At 32.1% G+C, this 17,006-nt stretch overlaps 1 protein-coding gene across 7 annotated transcripts in view; it reads right to left on the reverse strand.

The window, feature by feature from the left end:
- The window catches only part of LOC124540331 (microtubule-actin cross-linking factor 1), a 297,681-nt gene that overhangs the window by 169,058 nt on the left and 111,617 nt on the right, over positions 1-17,006 (reverse strand). For 6 of the 7 annotated variants that reach the window (XM_047117847.1, XM_047117846.1, XM_047117848.1 and 3 more), the window contains exon 2: positions 9,878-10,574. The exons of the other annotated variant lie outside the window; for it this stretch is intronic. In XM_047117847.1, the coding sequence (XP_046973803.1) occupies positions 9,878-10,049 (172 nt within the window). In that variant the 5' untranslated portion in view covers positions 10,050-10,574. The remainder of the gene's footprint in view (positions 1-9,877; positions 10,575-17,006) is intronic. 7 annotated transcript variants of the gene reach the window in all.

Here is a 17,006-nt window from a genome sequence, read left to right on the forward strand (position 1 = left end):
AAGTTAAATCTTTAACTTGAAAAGGGGTCATTTGACCTCAATTTGTAGTACCCAACCTATAAAGTATATAAATTAATAATAAAAGAATACTTAGAAGGAAATTCATAATCAGAGACATTACGTCTAAGATTCTACAATCAGTTATCATCAGACAACACCAAAAAATAATCCTACACAATATGGAACTTTTAAGAGACATATGAACTCATGCCAGTGAATAAAATCTGGTTCGTCCATATACACCGAAAGTTATGACCGCATAACTGAAACTGGTAATATTTGGCACGATAAATCAAGTAGTGTGACCGCTTCCTTAACCGATGCTCTTGTAAAGGGCTCCTTTAATGGGATGTTTAAAAGTAGCAGCGGGTAATGCACTTAGTACGCACACTTGCAGTGTATTGTACAGTACGGTGCGAAAATTGTAATAAACAATATTATTGTTAAATATTGAAGTTAAATTCTGTAATTTGCATCATTTTGAAACTTGTGTAATAATATCTATATTGAATTAGTAAAGCAACGTATAGAAGTTAATGTATAAATCAAGACACCAATTTAAGCTGAATCAAAGATAGTTACTATTCAGTATGAAGCAAGCTTGAACTCCCTTGATCATCAAATTTGTTTATAGGAAAAAAGTAACTATGCGAGTTTCTTACGATTTCCTCTCACTAGAAACTGCTTTCCGAAACGGGGGTAGTATTTAAATATTGACGATTCAAAAACGCTTTATTGTGAAGTTTACTTGAATAAAATTGATTTGATTTGATTTTATGAAAAAGGCATAGACTACTTTTTATTACCAAAACCTACGACCTTCTAATACGAATAGTCAAAATCTTAAGTATTCCAATTTAGATGTACTGCAAATCATGGAAAATGTTCAAAATGAAAATTGTTCAAATCGCAAATTACCATGGAAGTATACAAAACTATCCGTTCAACCTAATTTCTCAATCACACAATTCCGTACTGTATAGTTACGTATGCATTGACAAAAGGATTGAATAGACTGTCAGTAGTATGGATGTTGCCATCCGAATCCTAATCAACGAACTAGTTTAATCTGCACTAACTGCACTCATCGGCAAGTGCACAGCCACTTACAGAGTGCAATGCACGGATCAATTGACATGCTGATTGAATCGATCACGCTTCACCAGTTCACACGATAACATACGTTATTAAGACGTTATTTAAAAAAAGTCAAATATTTAAACGTCCAATTTAGAACAGACCTGTTTTTGTCTAATTTCCATAATTGGCGTTAACTTGGTGTTTTGTAAGCCGAGATCGCACAGTACCTTAACTAAATATTCAAGTGCTTAATTTGTGTTTATAATTCATCTCGTGCTCGGTGGTGAAGGAAAACATCGTGAGGAAACCTGCATGTGTCTAATTTCAAATAAATTCTACCACAAGTGTATTCTACCAACCCGCATTGGAACAGCGTGGTGGAATATGTTCCGAACGTTCTCCTCATAGGGAGAGGAGGCCTTAACCCAGCAATGGGAAATTTACAGGCTTTTGTTTTGTTAGAAGTATTGATTGGAATTCTAAATCTTTTTAAATCTTTAAGAAACAGACCGTTAAATATTCAAATCTCTATGTGTACATAAAAACATCATTAATTAAATCAATTTAACAAAATTTCATTAACTTGCAAGTTTCTCTTCAGCCTATATTTTCGTAAAACAACTGAATGCCAATATTTCAACAATTATGTTGTAGAGATTCTAGGAACATTGTATCCGTGCCAATTGGGTCACCAAAGTGTGGAAAATATTTATCTTATTGAGAATATTCGTAACGGAAAATATTTATTACACGAGTAGACTAAATTTCTCAATGTATGGAAAAGATTTAATCAAAAACATGTCTAATCTTTAGAGATTTGTGAGGCTGTCATATTTTCATTTAATGTTCAGTCAGAGTAAGAAAACCTTCGTCAGTTTTCAAATTTATTCCTTTATCTAGTTTTAAACTCTTATTACCTTTTGAATCTAAACATAAATCATTGCGACGCAATATGTCATTCTCGATCGGTAAAGCAGACTATCGGTCATACTGAGCACACGAAAATTTATCTTAAGGTGACGAACTTTTTTCATTACCCTGACTGTGCAAATTCCTAAAAACTACATCTTTAATAGAACATAGCATACTATTATACTTCTTTTGTCGGTCTTATCCATTCATTCAATAACACAGTTTGCCATATACAAAAACAAACCGATATTTATAATGTCAAACGATTTATTTGCCAGTATAAAAAATATTAAACCGTGCATTAAAAGATCAAAAACACAAAGGGGAATAAAACCTTTTTGTGTTTATGATAAGTAAACACTGTCATAAAAAGGCCGTAATTTTTTGCATTAAATTTTTGCAAACGTTTAAGACTAAATGCGGTACTGATCAAACAATAAAGATTGAATAAACTGTATTGATGTACAAGCTACTGTATTGATACATGGACAAGCATTTCTGCACTAATTGGAAAAACGCTGTGAATGTGTGTGTGTGTCTATAACTCAGATTTATATTCAATTATATGTACTAATAACAACAAAAGCGCTTATTACATATTATTGGCTGCCATCGCTTATTTAGTGAAATTAATATTCAATTAATTCCACTTATAAAACCTCATTTCACAGTGGCCTGTCTCGCCCATTTCCAGAATAATAAGAATCTTTCATACTTTTCTCAACCATCCTCTTGAAATGTCGGTGATGATATTATTTAAAGAAACCTATTAATAAACAGGGATATGGAAAGGAATCGCATATAGCAATTGGGTACAAAAGTCAAACAATCTTTGAGGTAATTTGCAGCATCGTTTTCCGACATGACATCCTACCCTTGATAAAGATCCAGCTATCAGCGCCTCTCCGTCCACCTACACATATTGAGATGAATGGATTCATTACGAATAGTCATTGTGTTAATATTGCCAGTGTTATTCAATTTCAATCGTTTTACAATAAATACTCTTTGGTGATCTAATATTTGACTTCGAAATTTGAAAATACTTAAATAGATTCCTTTTTCAAAAATGTCTCTCTGATATAATTCGAATCTTTTGAAAATTCGAAAGTTTATAATTGACATAGGTTTTAATAATTAAATTTGGTAAATTAAAAATGTTTAAATATTTTGTTATACAACAAAATGTAGATTTAGTTAATACGTCCATAATATAGATAAGGGGACAGCTCTTTTGACGTATTACCAATACGTATTCGCTATAATATTCCGCGCGGTACATCTGCCTTTTATAATAATATGAAATGAAAAGTTCATATTATTGTGGATGTCAAAACATGTCATTCTGATATGTTGTTGTATGACAAATCAAAATTGAATATCGAACCCAGTCTGCAGTTATATCTTAGCTTTCGAGAAATTAAAAACACATACTTAAATATAAAAATCATCTCGTCATCAACGAAGATTTAATATTTTGTACGCCACATACAATAAGTATATTAATGTTTCATCTCGTTACGAAAAAAAATACATTATTTATATACATCATGGACTGAAAGTACATGATATGAATAAAGAACGAAACATATCTTTATTCAACTCGCTTTTACAACCAAATTAAAATTAAGAGCTTTTCTTAAATAGTAGAGAGCATCAAACAGTAATACTTAGGTATGTTGTGTTCCGCTTTGAAGCGCATATATGTACAGGCACAAGGGTCATAGCTTGGTGGCCCATGGGTGTTATAAGGAATAATCAATCTATACATATAACAATGTTGGAGTATCTGTTTGTAGTATTAGAATAAACGCTTTTACTCAATGCATATGTACCTATGTGTACACATTACATAATTTTTTCTAAAATTTTTGTCTGTCTGTTTGTTTGGACCAATTTTGACAGGACTTTTACTGGCAGCTGATGTAATAAGGAATAACTTAGGCTACAACAATAACACTTCTGTTTCATTCAAACTCGCAAGCAATTGCAGTTATGCCAACTAATATTTCTTAAATTAGCAACCATTTGTCTGAACAGCGGTGATTTGACCTCATTAGACATTTACCCACCCTATAAATTATACAAAACAATACTGGCGACATTTAATATAAATATTAATACAAAAAAAAAATCGAATTAGTAAAGCTGTGCTAAGTGATTCCGATAAAGATCTCACCTACAACTTCCCGTTCGCTGCCCACTCTCATTAAGATGAATGGATCATACAGCGCGTGCACTTGATTGGTTCACACTTGATTACGCACCTTTTAATGAATGGAATTGCGCATGTAACGAACATAGTTCTGATTTATGTTAATAGATGGCATTGCTTTTGACATTTAAATTAACCAACACATATCTATGTAAAGGGGGAAGTACCTTATTTCCTTCTTTTTACTTCACGATGTTGCTGAGTTTATAGGTGAAAGCGTAACAAACAAACAGAGACACTCTTCAGTTATATCAGATCTTCTACAAGCAAACACTAGCACTCCGTGTTGCTGTGTTTCGCTATATTCAATATATTATATAAGCAGTAGTCGGCATTGTTGTATTTCGCTTTGAAGGGTGAGTGAGCCAGTGTAACTACAGGCATGATGGACATACCATTTTATTTACGATGTGAAGAATGATTACTACTTCTTATAGCGCCATTGTCTATGGGTGGTGGTGACCACTTATCAAAATACCCATTTGCTCGTCCACCAACCTATATCATAAAAGAACTCACATTCGCATTCATAATATTTGTACGATTGTGTTTGTGTAAGAAATAACATACGCATGTGTGAGTGCTTACAAGTAATTGTCTTACAACAATTATCGTTATTTATTGATCACGTTTAAGATTAATATTCGAAATTCGAACTGTAATATCAGAGCCGGTTAAGTCTGAGTAGCTCTAGCACTAATCTCCTAGAAAAATGTCCATCACGCTTTAATTCACCGTATTAACAGCATTAAGACGCCAAAAAACGTGATTGGAATTATTCTAATGATTGCAGACAATGACCTACTTGCGAAAAAGATTATTTAAACAATAAAATACCATGGATTAAATATAGCCTGTATATTAGACTACATAAGGGTCTAAATTCCTTGAACGAATTATTTTAATCTTTGTATAAATTGCTACACGCTCGATCTTTATCAGCATTAGCTATGTATGCAAATAACGTGCAAATCATAGTTAAGTACATACATATATGTATAATGCCTTATACGGTATACACGAGAAAGATATATATATGTATACATATATATAAAAAGTTCATTGTGAATATTATTAAATACTAGTAGTCGACAGCGGCTTCGCTCAAGTTTTAGGTTGTCACGTGTCAGGCAAAAAAAGTTGCCTATGTCCTTTGAAGCAAACTTGAACTCCAAGTTCAAGTTTGCTTCAAACCAAATTTCATCAAATTCTGTTCAGCTGTTTGGTCATGCAAGAGACAGGCAGACAGACAGAAAGACAGAGTTTCACATTTATAATATAAATATAGATAATATAAATAATTGTTTGCAAATGACGTTTACTTAATGTTGAGACCTTTTTTCACGTAAATAAAACCTTAAGGAATGTAATCACCTGGGACTTTTGTGTTCTCGTCACTTTGAGGCTCGATCGTGACGGTATAACGCCTCGCGGTCCCTTCCGTGGTCGTCAGGCCTAATGTAAGACCGCGACTACACTGGATATTAAAACGTCATCAAGCAATCGTATTGTTGTATTGTGATAGAACTATTATTATAACAAGCCTAGGAAACATTAAACCTTATCCCACGGTTAGGAGCACATTGAGGAATGCAAACATATATCAACAACACATATGTATATATCGAACAATATTGACTTTTAAAAAAAATATACAATAGTCTTTATTGATATAGTCTTACAACGCCATAATATATTGACGTATTTAATTATATATACAGCTGAGATAAGGCAACGGTTCGTAATGTAGATTCTACTGAGATAAACCGGCAAGAAGCTAAATTATTACAAATCAATGAATATATACAACTGTTTGTAGTTACTACATTTTTCAACATCAAGGTATTTCTTTGCGATTATTTTATATACACATTACATTGAACATTTTATTTTTATGAATTAAATTAACTGAACCGATAATTTATAACACTATACTAAACGGTTTAAGTCAAGGAGATAAAAGATAGAGTTACTTTCACGTCTATAATATGAGTACAGATTATATATACGAGCCCGTACGTCTCATTCTGCTAACGAATAAAATGCTATTTAAATAAAAAAACTACATAACTATGGATTTATCATATCTATAATAACACTAATAAAAAATAAATAAAGCAGTTATAGTATATCAGTGTATTATTTAACATCATAATGTATCTACGAATTTATAATGACTGTATAATATACTGATGTCTTAATCAAAACTCACCTTTTTACTAATAGCAGGTTGGTATTGCCATAAGCAAATAACAAGGTACTATTATATATAAGAATTTCTTATCTATATGGAAGGAATACTTTACCTATCTATGCTAATAAGTAAGCTAAATGTATCCCAAGATAACGACTCGACAATACTGACAAGAATGCTCCAACTATTCTTATCAAACGTTGGATTCCAACAAGACTGATGGTTAGAATCCAATATCTAATTACAAAACCGTAGACAACAATGTTATCCAAGACTGGAATCCATCAAGGACGTAATCCAACGCTTAGTTGGAATATTGCTGGAATGTCTAATTCAGACCGACTACAACAATGTTAGGCACAGCCTTTCACCTAACCTAGCCCTAAATAGCAAGGTCGTTTTAACCGCTTAGTTTAAACTAAAACTTTTGTTGAATTTATTACGAAGTATTTAACAGTTTAGATTTTAACAATTAAAAAAAAATATTATGATATTAAAATATCTATTCTATTGGTATATATGTCGCATGGTTAATATATACTAATATTTATATATTTGACATAAATGTGAAAGTAACTCCGTATGTCTGTCTGTCTCTTGCATGACCAAACCGCTGAACCGAATTCGATGAAATTTGGTATGAAGCAATCATGAACTCCGAGTAAGGCCAGAGGCTCCTTTCTTGACTAACATATGACAACTAACACACTCAAACGCAACCGAAGTTTCAGACGACTACTAATGTATTATAAGCGATTAGTACCTATACAGACGGACTTGGATATATCCCTACCAAGTAAAGTAACAGCCTGTAAATTACCCACTGCTGGGCTAAGGCCTCCTCTCCCATTAAGGAGGGTCTGGAACATATTCTACCACGTTATTCCAATGCGGATTGGTGGAATGCACATGTGGCAGAATTTCGATGAAATTAGACGCATGCAAGTTTCCTCACGATGTTTTCCTTTACCGCCGAGCACGAGATGAATTATAAAAACAAATTCAGCACATATATATAGCGGTGCTTGCCTGGGTTTGAACCCGAAATCATCGGTTTAGATGCACGCGTTCTAACCACTGGCCCATCACGGCCCTACCAAGTATTAAACTATAATAATATAAGCAAACTAATTGGCCGTTCGTAAGAATTTTCTACTATTCAATTGTTAAAGGTTACTGTGGAACAAACAACGAACCCATCGGTTCCTTTGGTACCAATTGTAGCTGATTGCTCTAATCAACCGCTGTTGCGGTGCTATCAGTGAGGTCGATTACGTTAAATGCCATCTAATTAATTAATATATAAATTGAAACCGCATTCGTCGTGCCTATGATGTAACTGTCAAAGGCAGTCTCAATAACAATTAATGCTATTGTATTGGCTTTTAAGCGCCGTTTAATTTGGTGTTCTGTTTTATATTTTATTTATGAAAAAATTTAGATAGTAATTGTTTTACTTGGAAAATTAAATTATGACAACTCTTTATGTAATAAAATAAACAAAGACTTTTTATTTCTTAAACAGGATCAATTCTTATGAAAGGATTTTGTTTGTTTTGTTGTTTACGAGAAATATTAATTTTTATGAAATTGTGGCCAAAAAATCTTTTGGTCGATTTTAACGAAGCTTCCCAAATTTAAAAGAGAATTTTGTGTTACATAATATATAAGGCGTTAGAAATGAAAACTCCAATGAAGCTGAAAAGGAAATAATTAAGACAAGAAAAGTTAATTTACATTTATACGATGTGGCTAAATGTAAAATATGTAAATGTATGCGTTTGTACATACAACTAGATTGAAAAGATGTACCCTTTTAAATTACTAAGCAATAAAATTAAAAAATAGGCCGTTTTATATTTCAAAACAAATAATATATATGCCTAGTAAACACCATTCAACAATGATAATATGTGTGTTGCAGAAAGAACACGTACTGATTTGATTGCTCATGATTTATTTATTTCTTAATATTGGTAGATCAGCACATCTAGTTTGAAGTGGTCATGTCCTGTCCTGTAGACATTCCTTACATCTTCAATCAACCCTCAACTTTGAGAGCTAGAATGTACCTTAATATAAATATACCTTAGCAATACTGGTTTCATCCTCGAAATGTATGAAATAAAATCCTTATATGAAAACCACGTGTTCTAGATGCAATCCTTTTTTTATTTGAACAAAGGTCATTGAACCCGTCAAAGCAGAGGCAAACAAAAAACCGTTCGCTTTTATCTACGAAACAAAACATCGTCTTATCTGAAACTATCTAATCATTGTCCCACGATGAAATCTTATAGTCCAGTAATTAACTTGTTATATTTTTCATGGCAATTATTTTAATGTACATTCAGCCAGACACAATAATCCTTTTCGTTAAAATTATACTAACGATAACTAAAGCACTGTATAATCTTTTCAGCATAAAATCTTTAGTGAAGATTATTTGTATAAATTAATTATACAGTTTCATATTTAATCTAATACTGAGGATGTAAGGATTCGAACGATTTCCTACCAATTATAATCTGTAAACTCATTTAATAGTTTTGATGGAACAGACACACATACATTTGTACCCTGAAAAGATCACACTCTTTTAATGCGCTGTCGTGTTAAAACGTGATTATTTATTATTAGAACAATCTCACAAATCATATGTTTTTTATTTAACTTATTTTTTTCCAACGTCAATAAATATGTCTGGCAATTACGTTTAAGATAAAAAAAAACATAACTCATTTTTATTATTGGCAATAAATAAAACGTTATTTAAATATCGAACACTCACAACATCGATTAGTATTTTTTTTTATCAAATTAAAAGCTTACACGGGTAAAGTAAAACAAATTATACATGCTAATGTCATTCCGTTATAACATAGGAAATATCGTTATAATTCTAACACGACCGGTTTTTTAACTCGTTATTTGAAATAACGTAATACTTGTCATATTATTTTAAAACTCCAAAAGAAAATATTTTAATACTGAATTATGACCATAGAGAATCATTTATTATCATTGTATTGTCTGTATATTTGCGGTTTTTTTATCGAAATGGGAATGTTACTTAGTAATTTTTATATGGAAACCTTTTTTGTTTCGTCTATCTGTACACATTGTCTAAGCATTAAATTAAAATTACAATAGTTATCACTAATATAATAGGTGATTAAAAAAAATTAATGATTTTTTTGTGTAATTAGAATTTTAGTTTACATCATTAACAAAGATGTGCCTTAATTTTTTTTTATTATAACAATAACAATCTATCAGCCATTGTTTAATTATGGATCAATAAATGTTATTACTATGCATTAAACGCTATTCGTAAACAACACCTAGAGTTATTTAAAACGAAAACAAAACGTTTGTTATTGTATCAGTGCGTGACAAACGTAAAACACACGCATTCTCTATAACCCATCACCACGAACCTGACTGTTGTATAAAGAACTCCCAACAAGTTGTACCTTTGAATTTAGTCAAATTCTCCTCGTATACTTGGTCGTGGGACTCCTTGACGTCACCACGGTGACGTTTCGGCTGATGAGGGCCGTCGTAGTAGCCGCCGTTGACGCCATCTTGCATAGCCTCCTGCGGGTCGAACCCGAGGCGCTCCTTGTAATACGCTTGCGTCGACATATCAACACTTCATAGCACTTTTGAATTTCGAACACTTTTTTAGGTTGTTTATGGGGTCAGCGGTTTTTTTTTTTAATTTTAGGTCCTTTATAACCTGCCGCGGTGCAAACACGAGGTATTATGAAGAGATCCGCCAAAATCGCTTCACAATCCCGTGTAAAAGCCGAGGTCACTTTTAAACGATTCACAACTATTTTATCGTCGATGTCATCCAGTCAACTCCGCAAAAGGAAAGTTGAGACCCCTTGACACACACTTATTGCTCTTGACACAATTTTTACTTAAATTATCCGCGATTACTCAGAACTTTTTTTTTTAACTATAATTACAAAAGCTTGTTATATGTTAATATGGCAACTTTTATTGGTTATGCGTTAGTCGTATGGAATGTTCGGTTACTTTCTTTTGAATTTCGAATGTTATATATTTAATGTTGTTTTTCGTTTCACGATCGGCTGTTCACTGAGTCATTGTTTTCACATAAGGCTTCGTGTACACTTGTGTAAATAACGAAACTATGGAAACCTGGAGACGAGAACAATGTAATTGAAAAAACGCGTTTACGTTTTAAATTGCCTCATAATGAGTCATTTTTAAACGTTACGGAGGTTAAGAAATAATAGAGGTTCGGGAACGAGAATTTGGGTAATTCTTTGCTCATTATCGACATAAATACCGTTTCTGTAAACGAGTACATACGAATTAATCTTAAATGTCGCAATAAAACACTGAATTCGCGGAAAACCTTAAAAAGGTTTTAATTGTTACAAAAAAAAAAAATTATTGGCTACCTGATTGTAATTCAGTGCGATGGCTGTATAGGCAATTAAGAAGAACCAACCAGCTTACATAGCAATGCGCCACCAACCAATGGTGTGTTTGTTATATCAAGTTTTATATTTGTGTAGCAATTCAATGATGCTTAAAAAGAAACTGCATCATCTAGGGAAAGTTAGAAGGAACTGTATTTTTTTCTTATCATATTTTATTTCTTATTAATAATAATTATTAAATTAGGTAACGAACCAATACTTAGCTCAGCGCGTTTGTCGTAATTTATTACATTAATATATATCAAAAATTCATGAGGCTCATTTATTGAGTCATAATCTGTAATAATAACTTCCAAGAATAATGCATTTATCTATACTGATATCATAAACTCCAAAGTCATTTTGTCGGTGACACTTTCACAGCCAAAACACAAAACCGAATTTGATGTTGTTTGTAATGAATCAAGCTAGAATCCAAAGGACATAAGCTACCTACCTTATAATAAAACACAAGCGTGTCCGCGGTCGGGTAACTTATGTATTTAATATTTGTAAAGATATCTACAGACCTATTAATTTAACAGACATGACATAAATAATTAAATCTAAACTACTGCCAAATTGATTTAATGTAAAAATAGAATACCACTGTTGCATATCATTACATCTGTCTCCGTCTGTCCATTATAAGAGAAGGCGACACTCAGACAAAAAACTAATTCTTTGTGTCTGTAGCTAACCTTTCCTGGAAGAATTTAGAACTTTTACAGATTCATGTTAACGACATTAAGTATAACTATAATATTGTTTCAATTTTCATACTAGCTTTATTATCTCGAGCTTGAAACCTATATGGAACCCATGTCTCTTAAATTTTGGGTATAATCTGAAATAAAAGAACAAAACAGCATGACATTTATACGGCGTGCGTATTTTTAGCACGTGAATACGATGAATGATAAAAATTAAACCTGTCCGGTCAAGTTCTAAACTACCTGAGATTCTTACATTTATTTCTGAAGGCGACACGGTTCAAGGGCACGGTGAGACACGAGATATTTTTGCATAACGCCTCACATGCGTATAATGTACAAACTCAAACTGCTTCATTCAGTATAGGAGCTTTACACTTACTTATTGATGGTCAAATGAAACAGTACCACCAGTTCGGAAAAGAAAACCCAACCTGATAAAAACCAGCGAAAGAAACTTAGGGGGTCTTTTCTTGTCTATTTTATTATATACACAATTGAATATTAAAAGAAATAACCAGACGTATTCCTCTTAATTCTACGAGACTCCACATTACGCTAACCGCGAGGAAAATGAAAGTACTAACTCTATAAATACACATTTTGAATAACAGTTAAATTAATTAACAAAATTTTAAATATTAGGATGCAATGTCGTAACCATTTCTTAATTAACAATGATTAATATGACCTTAATTTTTATAATTAAAAAACGATGTTATCAAATAAATAGTTCATCGGAGAGGATGATACATATGATAATCAGATCTAGATTAAAAGAAAACATCAATCGACCTTCTGTTACAAGGCCAAGGTGGAATAAAATCGGAATTAATATTCAAATGTCGAAATAACCGAATAAACAAATAAATCGATTTTAAAAAATAATAACGAACTAAATACCGATTAATATGTTCATCAATTAAAAAATAATTTAAAAATAATGTTTTTATATTAATAATTCGTCTGTATTACAACAAAAAACAAGTTTATAATTTATGATTGATCTTATACTCTCTATTAGTCTTTATGATGTTCCCGATTATTTTCTTTACAAAAATATGTCTCAGTTGTATCGTAACTGGAGGTTAATTCTACTAATTTGTTACTGTTACGAAATGTTGCCAATTCCATTGATCCAACATCAGGCGAACCGCAACTGCATATTAATATTGGTAGCTTAATAGAATAAAAAAACAGCTAAATAAGGACGATTACGTTTCGATTCATTACGATGAAGTGACAAATTGTTAGTAGAATGACCCGAGGGTCATTCTACTAACTACTAACTTCTACTATTCCGAGGAATAGCAATTTCTTATTAAAGCTGTCGGTATAAGAATTATTATTGACACTTTATCAGCTTACAAAACGGGATAACAGCCTTCAGATATTGTTTAAGAAGAGGGGTTATCTCCAAATCGATGTCAGCAATCTTTTAATCAAATTCACCGTTCAAACAAGGAACGCTAATTGAAAAATTGTTTTAAATTCGGTAAATGTTTGTGAGGCCGATGCAGTTTTTATTTATTCTACTTGCAAATATTTTCGCTAATTTAAAACTATAGATAGATGTTTCGAAGATTTTTCTAAAGATTGGTACTGCTGTGCGACTTTATGGTTCTATATTTAATATTCGGAAATTTGGTTACCCAACTACTTTTAAATGTTATGCAATTTGTTTACAAATATTATCTTTAATAATGCTAATGAATTTGGTCATTTAACTCAAAGCAGCCATTCGATTCTCCGAATATCGATAAGATAAAAGCATAATACAGATTAAAAATGCAATTAATATAGTTATCACGTGAACGTATATCATCTGTATCTGGATTACGAATCGGATTTACGCTATCTCGATCTCATAATATCCGTCATGGCCTTTTTATCAACGAGACAGTTTGACGAATTTCGTCGATCAAATTTACGTCAAAACTGATAACAAATGATAGGCATATATCACCATTTGCAATAGCCCTACATGTTCTAGACGCTACGAGGACATGTTTGGACGAAAAAATAATTAGAGAAGTCACATTCGTGGTGTACATACATTAACTTGAAAACAAACTTTTGACTAATCAGTTGAATTACTTTTTTTCATCATTAAAAATTATATTTGTATCTCTATAGCTTTTGCTACTGGTGTGTCCGTTTTTGTCGCTTATAAAATATACTACCACATTATATTTTTTAGTCTTTCGGTCGCGTGCCGGTTCTGGGTAAAGATTTTTCAAGGTCAATTAAATGTTCGCACGAATCTCTGCACTAATAACTAACTTTGGTTGGATTGATAATTCTATGTTAATGTGGGATTTGCATACGATAGTTTCACTATAAAGGTTTAAAGATAATAATGAAAATTGAGCTATTTCAAGAACATTAAATAAAACTGTCTAAATTATAAGAGTTTTAATTTGCGTTAAATTATAAACCACCAAATATATCGTCAATACCTAAATGGTACAAGGGCCACACAGCAGTAGCTATATTATAATAAAATAGAAAATGAGGAACTCTGTCATATAAAATGTATTACTTTTAAATGCCCTTAAATGTACAATTCTTTTGTAATAGTCCATTTGTATTCTGCAAATTAGCATGTAAGATAGAGGAGTACATAAATTATGTCCATTTGTCTAAAAAGCGATACCAAACTCTATATATATTTCGTACTGAATAAATCCACATCCCATCGACTTTGGATAAATCTACTAATTTTAATCAATTTACTCACTAGATATTAAATACTCTATCAGAAAAATATAGACCAAAATTTATATTATGAACGTTAATAATCTGTTAACGTGCGAGTTAAAGATGGCCGCCGCCAAAATCCACCAATCATTTGTACTTCTGTCAAATTTACGCTCACATTGGAAGCACTTATGTTACCATTGTGTTAAATTTCCCACGACATGGTTGTATTTTTGAGCGAAGGTCACGTAACCTTGGCTAAGTCTGGGCCTAACTGGGGTCCGCAAAATGTAGTCTTCGGTGAATTCATTTTATTGTCTGCGAACTCGTTTCAATTATTGTGTTTGTTGGTCATGTTTTTGGGTACAATATGTTACTGATGAAAGGTACTAGTTTTTGGGTACAATATGTTACTGATGAAAGGTACTCCCATAGGGATTGGTCTGTACTTGTATTCTTTGATTCGTGTAAGATATTCACAGCGATCCCGTCCAGACTTAAGAAATAAACAATTAGCAATTGTTTGGAAGACGCATTTAAAATATTCAACGGATTGACTTGCTTGAAACCTTATCCTATACACTACAGATTTACTATATAACAGAGAAAGTTGATAGAACTTTGTCGTACAAAATTAACTTTTTTTGTAACTATACCGCATCAGGTAGGTTTCGCAAATGTACAACGAGTAGCGCTAACTTTTGCATAAATCTATTCAGAGCTAAAAGTGAAATCTGTTCGTGAAGTACCAAAACAGTAAAAAACAACATTGAACCAATGAATGAATTTATCATAACTTAAGATAAAATGGGATTCAAATCGGACAGCACTGAGTTTCATGTATTAAATTGTAATTTAAAAAAGGTTCAAAATTAACGCGAGAAAGAAACATCAAAAACTGTTTCGTAAAATTTTGTGACCATCCCGTATTAGACCCACGTCTTAAATTTTAATCTATACTATAATCTTATAAATATGAAAGTAACTCTGTCTGCCTGTCTGCCTGTCTGTCTGCAAAGCCGGTGAACCGAATTTGATGAAATTTGGTATGAAGCAAATTTGAACTCCAAGAAAGGACATAGGATAAGCTATTATATATATATATATATATATATATATATATATATATATATATATATATATATATATATAGTTTTTGCTTGACACATGACAAGCAACACCCTAAAACGCAAGCGAAGCCGCGGTCGATTACAAGTCATTTATAATTTTGCGGTAAAGATGAACAAACATTAATTTCAGCGGTAGTCATAAAAACGATATAACTTACTTAACAAATAACAGCTGATATTTGTATTGTATCAGTTAACCCACTGGTTTATGTTCGACAAACGTTTGTACAGCGTTTATACAAATATAATTTACAAGCTGACTTTGTATGTTGTAGTTAAAACTAGCAGTTATCCGCCCGATTTGCTATTCATAAATTAAACACAGTTATATTTATTGAGTATTAAATATAAATTTCACTATTAAATATTCTCATTTTACAAAATTATAAATAAGTGATGATCCGATTTACACGATATCCTCTACAGATTAAATAGTTCGCGACGCGAAATCTGGCAACACTTGCAAAACTATATCACGGATGGCAACACTTTGTATATTGAAAGAACGTTAATTAGAGCTCCGACGCGACTCCGGCTTAAATCGCAACTTTATATCTTCAGCCACCTTCAATTCAAAAGTTTGTGATAATTAACAAAAAAAAAAAAAAATCAGGGCACAAGCAAAAGTCTCAATGACAAATTTCATGCAAATGACGTTGTTTATGGACTTCTACAGTTGAGGTAGAAAAGGTTCGTCACCTTAAGATCTATTTGCGTCGAAAATGACATATTGCCTCGCAATGATTTGATGTTTAGATTCAAAAGGTACTAAGAGTTTGAGACTTGATAAAGGAATTAATTTGAAAACTGACGAAGGTATTTATACTCTGACTGTACAAAGAGAAAAAAATGTTCTATATTGTAACACTTGCTTCACTAAATGTCCGATCTAGGACAAGACATCGAAAGTGACAAATGACATGTTAAACATCAAATTAAATTTATCCATCACGGTATGAAAAGTTTTGATGTGTACGCGTTTGACTGTCAAAATGAATATCTTGATACAATGAATTTTCAAGAACAAAAGTATCAAAATTGACCTGTTTTTGTATAACTGTTCCGTTCTAAAAATGAATGATAGACGTTGATTGAATATCTTTTAATCGTTTGCTTGTTATATTTCTCATCTATGAGACTAGTGGACTGATTTTGATGGAACTTTCGTAATTCGATTGTTTTTTTTGTTGATAAAAACACTGTTACATAAATGTGCAATGTCCTGTATAAATCTCCAAGTACATCCTCAATTCAAAATTGGAATAGTAAAATTCGTCTTATAAGTTTAAATGTGCAAGAAAATACTGCAAGATTTGAGAGATACCTAACTCTCGATACTAAACACTGCCAATAATTAATAATTGCCCAGACAACTGTCGCTAACCAAATGAGAGGTCAACGCACCAACGTCTAATAACATTACTCATATGCAGCACAAAAAATATCGATCGTGTGCTGAATTTATTTGAACCCAAGCGATAGCGACTTCTTTATACTGAATTTGAAGATATTTTGCGACCCACAACTTTTCAGCTTCCAGCTCTAAATTATAATATGATGATTTTTTTAACATAAAAATATACTTGACCTCAAAATTTGTGG

Source organism: Vanessa cardui, chromosome 24 (assembly GCF_905220365.1).
Source record: "Vanessa cardui chromosome 24, ilVanCard2.1, whole genome shotgun sequence".
Taxonomy (NCBI): domain Eukaryota; kingdom Metazoa; phylum Arthropoda; class Insecta; order Lepidoptera; family Nymphalidae; genus Vanessa; species Vanessa cardui.